This window comes from Leptopilina heterotoma, unplaced genomic scaffold (genome assembly GCF_015476425.1).
Source record: "Leptopilina heterotoma isolate Lh14 unplaced genomic scaffold, ASM1547642v1 Lhet_347, whole genome shotgun sequence".
In the NCBI taxonomy this organism is placed as follows: domain Eukaryota; kingdom Metazoa; phylum Arthropoda; class Insecta; order Hymenoptera; family Figitidae; genus Leptopilina; species Leptopilina heterotoma.
The window spans coordinates 939,269-946,950 of NW_025111030.1; the positions used below are offsets into that span (position 1 = coordinate 939,269).

The 7,682-nt window shown below is 26.6% G+C and overlaps 1 protein-coding gene across 1 annotated transcript; it reads right to left on the reverse strand.

The window, feature by feature from the left end:
* Positions 1 to 364: 364 nt before the first annotated feature.
* On the reverse strand, positions 365 to 6,850 carry LOC122505170. The gene is made up of 3 exons (XM_043616651.1): positions 6,008 to 6,850; positions 4,310 to 4,387; positions 365 to 718 (listed from the first exon to the last, which is right to left on the reverse strand). The coding sequence occupies exons 1-3, from the start codon at positions 6,453 to 6,455 to the stop codon at positions 468 to 470; spliced, it is 777 nt and encodes a 258-aa protein (XP_043472586.1). The 5' UTR covers positions 6,456 to 6,850; the 3' UTR covers positions 365 to 467.
* Between the last annotated feature and the right edge of the window lie 832 nt (positions 6,851 to 7,682).

Genomic DNA, 7,682 nt, shown 5'->3' on the forward strand with positions numbered 1-7,682 from the left:
AAAACAAAAAAAGGAGATTAAACAAGAAAAAGAGGGAAAAAAGAAAATAGAGTAAAACAAAAGAAGAAAAAGAAGAGAGAAAAGGGAAGAAGAATAAAGAGGAAAAGAATAAAACAAGAAGAAGAAAAAATGATAAGCAAAAAGAAGAAGAAAAAAGGAAGAAAGAAGAAGAAAAAAGAAAAGAAGAACGAAACTAAAAGAAGAAGGAAAGAGAAAATAAAGAAAAGAAGAAAGAAAGGAGAAGCAACAAGAAAGGAAGAAGATGAGAATAAAAAAGGAAAAAAAGAAGAAATAATGAAAAGGGGAAAGAAAGGAGAAGAACAAAGGTAAAAGAAATAAAGAAAAAGAAGAAGAAAAAGGGAAGTTCGAAAGGAAAACAAGAAAATAAAATAAAAGAAGAAGAATAAAAGAATAGGAAGAAAAAAAACAGAAGGAAAAAATTTGCTACGAGTGGAAAAAAATTATCGTCACGATAATTTCGATTTTAAATTTCGATAACCACGATACGGTGACAATTCATGGTTATTATCATTTCGCCTGCGACGATGATGGGCAACTTCCTGAGCATAGACAACGTGATGCTCGTCTTTGTCATCCTTAGTCGATAATTTTTTCACAGCCGTTATCAGTGATAACATCAGAGCCAAAGACGAGACCATAAGAGCCTTCATTGCCAAAGCTCCCAGGGCACTGAAGCCAAGAGCCATCATCATTTTTCCTTAAATCCAATGCAAACAATTATTAATTACTGTTAATTAACATTCTATTATTTACTACTAATGTAGTTAGTAGTTAATGGCCATACTTTAATTATGTAACGCTTTTTGCAATTCTACACTAGGGTGGTCTAAAAAACAAAAAGTCAGAATTTTTTTGCTCTCATACTCCAGGATTGAAGTTTGTAGGAAAAAAAATACCCCTGTTTTTTTTCTTCATAATAAAATAATATTAACCCGTGCCTCAAAGCCCCCTCAAATTTCTTATGTATTTTAAATGAGAAAAAAACCATTTTTCGTAAATTTAATATAAAATCTAGAGAAAATTTTTTTTTTCACTCGGTTAAGGATGTTTTTCTTCTAGAGTGTTTAAGAAATAAAATCCTTTTACATATTTAACAAATTTTTTATTTTCTATATTTTTTTTTATTTTTGAAAAATTCTCAAAAAAGCAAAAAACGGTAATTTATTATTTTTTATTCGTTATTATAATTTTTTCTCATTGATTGTAATACAATTGGTTTTATGAAATTAATATTTGATAGATTCATAAAGGCCAATATTTAATAACAATAGATGAGAAAAAATGATAATAAGTAATAAAAAAAATATATTACCGGTTTTTTGTTTTTTTGAGAATTTTTCAAAACTAAAAAAAATATAAAAAATAAAAAATTTGTTAAATGTATAAAAGGATTTTAGTCCTTAAACATTCTAGAAGAAAAACATCCTTAACCGAGTGAAAAAAAAATTTTCTCTAGAGATTTTATATTAAATTTACGAAAAATGGTTTTTTTCTCATTTAAAATACATAAGATATTTAAGGGGCTTTGAGGTACGGGTTAATATTATTTTATTATGAAGAAAAAAAAACAGGGGTATTTTTTTTTCCTACAAACTTTAATTCCGGGGGGTGAGAGCAAAAAAATTCCGACTTTTTTTTTCTTAATGTATTTTTGGACCACCCTATTCTACACCCCACTACTATTTATTCCTAATAAGTTATTATTACACTTATTACTATTTATTACTAATAATTTGCTACTAGGGGAGAGTGGTCCTAAGTTGGCCGCTTAAGCAAATTGGTCGAAAATAGTAACTAAATGAAATTTAATCACTTCGGCAAGTATATATTAGTGTTCACAGATCGTTTTGCTATAATTTTGTGGTATTTAGAAGGAGTTTACACCGTAAGCCTTAAATATAAGTCTCCGCGAGCATAAACGGATATGCCTCCATGAGGATATACTTGCGTCTGCGCAAAGTGTTTGCCTGCAGCTGTGTTGTGAAAGAGTTTCCCTTGACCACGTGTTCGCGCAGGCGCAAATATATGCTCCTGGAGGAATATCCGTTTATGCGCGCGGAGGCATATATATTTAAGGCTTCCGTGTAAACTGTCTCTTAGAACGTTATAGAATGGCTTTTGTAGTCTTAATACAATAAATAGTTAAAAGCTGCATTTTGGACATTTCAGAAATAGCGGTCCAAAGTTGGCTACCACTTTTTTTCGCTTGTGTATAAGGAAGAAATGCATATTCTTTTCAATTACGCAGAAATTTTACAAATTTGATACATTTAGGAGAATAAAAAAAATGGCTGTAGAGACAGGCGTTTTTGTACTATGTCTTTTTTAATGTTTTTTAAACCATTTTTTTTTTGTTTTTTGTCTTTGTTTAATTCCTACGCTACACTTTTACGGTCTTCCTCGTGATTAAAAACAAAAATAAAACATAAATAAAAACAAACAAAAACAATAGGTGGACAACTTAGCTGCTCTCGAAAAACAAGAAAAATTAAATTTTTTTGGTCGTTAACAATATTATTGTCCTCACAATGCGTAGAAGAATCTTAGATTATAATTAGGTCCATAAATTATATCATGTTTTATCAATATATCATACCACAAAATTATAGATTCGTCCAGTATACCATCTCTGAGAAATACAGGGTGGCCAACTTAGGCCCACGGCCAACTTAGGACCACGCTCCCCTACTTATTATTAATAATTTATTATACTGAGTAAACATTATACTTAATTCAAATAGAAAAATAATTTTATGTGATTTTGTTTATTTTAAATTAGTTTGTAAGCTTAATATCCCAATATAGAGAAAATATTTACTGTTTTGATTCAAAAACAGTGGCGGAACTACCATAGGGCAAACCGGGCGAAATCCCGGGACCCCGCGACTTTGGGGGCCCCGCGATTAAGACGATTTAAATATGAAACTTAGATTATTATTAATTTTTTAAATTATTTTATTTATTTATTTATTATATTTATTATTATTTTTCATTTTATTAAATTAATAAATTATTATTGATATTTAATATGAACATATTTGAAACTAAAAATCTTGTTTAAGGGGGCAGTCTGGGTCTTTTGCACGTATTTTGAAGAACTTTTTTTTTCATAGTGAAATTTATTTAAAAACATTTTTAAATTTTTACATATTATTACACATATATTAAACTAAAGAAATAAAAATTTTTTCTATTTTTTTTGTTCTTAATAGCAAAGAAATGTCGACTTGAAAAAAAATCTCGAAAATCTGGTTGACATGATATCTTTAGTCAGAACAGACGGAATCAAAAAATTCAAACGGATTAGTAAAATATAGGTAAGTGGTTACAGCCGGAACTAAAATAAAAAATTTTTATTGAAAAATAACAAAATGGTGGACTTTTTACTTTTTTAAACCTTCTTTTGCAACTAAAATTGTTTATAAAACAGGTTAAAAATTATTTAAAAATTATGATTTTAGTTCCGGCTGTAACCACTTACCTACATTTTAATAAATCCGTTTGAATTTTTTGATTCCGTCTGTTCTGACTGAAGATATCATGTCAACCAGATTTTCGAGATTTTTTTTCATGTCGCCATTTCTTCGCTATTAAGAACAAAAAAAATAGAAAAAAAATTTTTTTATTTAGTTTAATATATGTGTAATAATATGTAAAAATTTTAAAATGTTTAAATAAATTTCACTATGAAAAAAAAAATTCTTCAGAATACGTGCAAAAGACCCAGACTGCCCCCTTAAATAAATTCTAAAGATAAAATTTTTACTTTAATAAATATTGTAATCATTCTATTGTCAAATTGTTATAATAAATTATACTAAAATTTTTATTTACGACTTTGAGTAAATATACTTTAAGCTTGTTATCTAGTCTCAATATTCTTCCATAAATATTTCTTACGACTAGAAAAACTTAATAAATGTTTTGAAAGAGAGTCAGGAGTAATTTTATTATTGCTGTAAGGTATTTGGTATTTCCCACTGTTAATCAAATTTCATTTCTACTAGTGGGCCCCAAGGCTTTACTCGCCCCAGGGCCCCGGCCTCTCTTGTTACGCTACTGTTCAAAAATATTATTTGTTTGAATAATTATGTTTAATTCAAACGTATTTTCTATATTGATTTAAACAAAAGTTATGTTTGATTCAAACTTAAAAGTTTATTATAAATAATATAAAATCAACAATAACTTATGTTTGAATTAAATATATTATTTCTTTAAATTAACCAAAAAATATGTTTGTACTATTATATATACTTAAAAACATTTTGCATTTTTTAGTACGTACCCATCATCAGGGCCATCATCATGACACCTCCATCGCCTTTTTTACCACCTCCCCCACCCCCACCTCCACCCCCACGAGCTGTAAATAAAATTGCAATTTTTATTAATAATTACCTCTCACTTATTTTAAAATTGATAAAGATATTTATTACAATTTATTACTAATTGCTAATAATTTATTACTAACAATTAATTACTAATAATTTATCATTAATAATTTATTACTAACAATTTATTATTAATAATTTATTACTAATTTTTTATTACTAAAAACTTAATACTAATAAATTTAATACTATTTATCACTATTTATTACTACACGGAGAGAAATTTATAGTAGTGGGTAACATAATTGTGGTTTGGGTGACCCTCTTTAATGCTACATATACAGACAGCTATCTAGATAGTCACCGTTACCATCAATATCATCAGGAGTAACATCTTGGTAGTACGGGGTAGCATAACTATATTTTTTTTAGCATCTGTGATGGTTGGCAGTAGCATAATGATAGTATCGTGTAACATCATCTTTTTAACATCAAAATCTGACTATCCATTTCTCTCAGTGTATTTTTTTAGTTACTAACAATTTAATACTATTTATCATTATTTATTACTATGTTATTGTTATTTATTTAAAGATTTATTTAATTAATTATATATTACTAATTATTGATTACTAATAATTTATTACTAATAATTTATTACTAACAATTTACTACTAATTATTTACTGTTAACAATTTTTATTTAGAATTTTTATTTGAAATTACAAAGCCCGCAACATAAACCAATTATAGGGCTACAAAAATGGTACATAATAATTATTGTAGACTCTGGGAAATATTAGACTATACACTGCAAAAAGAGATGTCTTATTTTGAGACGTTTTTAGTGTAGGCATTAGTGTAGACTATAGGCATTTAATACTAATGATTCATACTATTTATTACTATTTATTACTATGTTATTATTTATTTGAAGATTTATTTTATTTATTATGAAATTCAATTTTTTTTCAATTTCATTTTTGCAAAATTTTGTTTTCAAACACTTCGTTTATTAAATTTTAAAGATGACTAGTTGCTATAATTCAGAAAATTAATATATAAATTTAGGTAAAATATATAAAACAAATTAAAATATAAATAATATAATCATTTAAATGGTAATTGACTAACTTTTTATTTTTAAACAATTAATTCGGTAATTATAGTTTAAATTATAATAGTTTAGTTACATAAAATAAGTAAAAATAATAATAACAAACCCTTTTGATGATATAAATAAATAAAGTAGTAAACGATTTTTTAAATAATCAAATGATTATCATTATTTATTAACTTATTATTACTACAAATAAAGAGAATGATAAATAAATTATATTAAACCGAAAAATTCATTTTTAAGGTAGAAAATTGTTTTTACATCTTTCTTTAACAATAAAGGAACTTTTGTTTCAATCAATTAATTTAATTAATAAGTAATTAAAAAAGTAAGTAACTAAATAAATAATTAATTAAATAGAGAAATAAGTAGAAAAATTATTTATGTTAACGGAAATAAAAATAAATAACTAAATAAACAATAAAATTATATACTTTAAAGTTGATAATTGATTAAATTTTTAATTATTTCAAAAAATCTTCTCTGATTTATGTATTTCTATTTTGCAATAAACACTCTCGTTAATAATTCACCTTGATTAGCAGCGGGCAAACTTGCCCTGAAGGCTGACTCAATATTCCCGGGCAGAAAATTCGGTAATTTTATCCTCAATTCCTTTCCGTCGAAAAACTGTAAAAGTGACTTTGGTCCCATCAAAAGACGTGCACTTCGTGATGATTTCGCGTCATTATTATTATTATTATTATTATTATTATTAATATTCACCAATGTGACGCCATCAAAAAGTTCAATACTCCGTTTTTTCGCGGTATTCTCCAATAATTGTTGAACGATACGACGCACAATTCTCACCCCATGACACGAGACAGAGACATTCTGTGGATCCTCATTCGTGCACGACATACTGAAACCCTTCCAGGCATCCTTTAAATTTTTACTCGAATTACACTTGACCTGAGACGTGAATATTAGAAATAAACAAATAATTATAATTCTTTTGAATTGCATTTTTGGTACCATTAGTGGCACCAAAATTGGTGATTTTTTCTTTTGCTTCTACAAAAAATGTTAAGTAATGTTTAAATAGTAAATAAACAGAAGAAGAATTCAAATATATTTAAAATTTTGATTGGAAAAAAAATTTTTCCAAAGAATGATAACAAATGATAAAACTTTGCTCAGGAAGTATCTGTCGCGGAGATTGAAATGACGGAATTCATCTCGGAGTAAATCCTCTTATATTTATATATATACATGAACCGCGAGTGATTGTGTTGGAACTTTATTTATAAAAAAAGGGAAAAAGGAAAGAAAAAAAACACCCGAAAAAAGAGAACACAAGACACTCTCTTGTTTTCTTGAAAAAGAATGTTTTTCGTTCAATTCTTCGCTTCCTATTCGATTATATTTTATTTTCAATGGGTTTTAGAGCGTTACGAAAGCCGATCGATTTATCGCACCGTCCGAACTTTTGTATTGTTTTTCCCCCCCTCTCCTCTTTTTTTTTGTTTTGCTCTCTTTTAATTTTTAATGCTTTAAGAGCCCTACATAAATTCCTTACTGATGATTTGTTGGTATCTTCTTCTCTTTCTCTCTTGTATTTCTCAAGTATAGTGATTTTATAATGCGGCTAAGGAAAATATTGTTGTGAACTATAAAAGTCAAGAGGTATTTTAATTATTTTAATAGTTCTCGGCAATTGTCTTACTTCAGGTTTGAATATATTAAAATAGGAATGAAAAATAATCCTAGGAATGAAGATGTAAATTCAGCGAAAGAATGTTTGTAAATTGATATATTGTTTTCTTGAGGTTTTGAATTATTATGTGCGAAGAAACGGTATTCTAAATTTAAAAAAATGGATCTTGTTTTAGACTTTTTATTTTTACTTCATTATTCTTCAGAAATACGTAATACTGACAATTATTCAAATAAAAGTTCAATTTTTGAAAATATAAAATTTAAGAAAATTTATTTCTAGAATATAATTGAAATTAATTTAATTGAAAAGAATCTCAATTTTAGAAAATATAATTTTAGCCAATCCCAATTCAAGAAAATCTAAATTAAAATTAAAAATGATCTTGATTTAAAAATTTCTTAATTTGAGAAAACTTAAATTATTGTACGAAAAAACGAACTTTACTATACCTATGTATATATTTTTCTCTGTGTGTAAAATTCTAATTTTAAGACTCGCATACTTTAAAAAACTCTTAATTTAAGAAAATTTCAATACAAGAATCT

What these genes read in the sequence shown, in the direction of transcription:
- LOC122505170 (XM_043616651.1), bottom strand. Translation starts at nt 6,455, where the DNA reads ATGGTACCAAAAATGCAATTCAAAAGAATTATAATTATTTGTTTATTT. An exon ending in TTTGCCCGCTGCTAATCAAG is followed by an intron (nt 4,388 to 6,007) that starts GTGAATTATTAA and finishes TTTTATTTACAG; the next exon opens with CTCGTGGGGGTGGAGGTGGG. An exon ending in GATGATGGCCCTGATGATGG is followed by an intron (nt 719 to 4,309) that starts GTACGTACTAAA and finishes ATTGGATTTAAG; the next exon opens with GAAAAATGATGATGGCTCTT.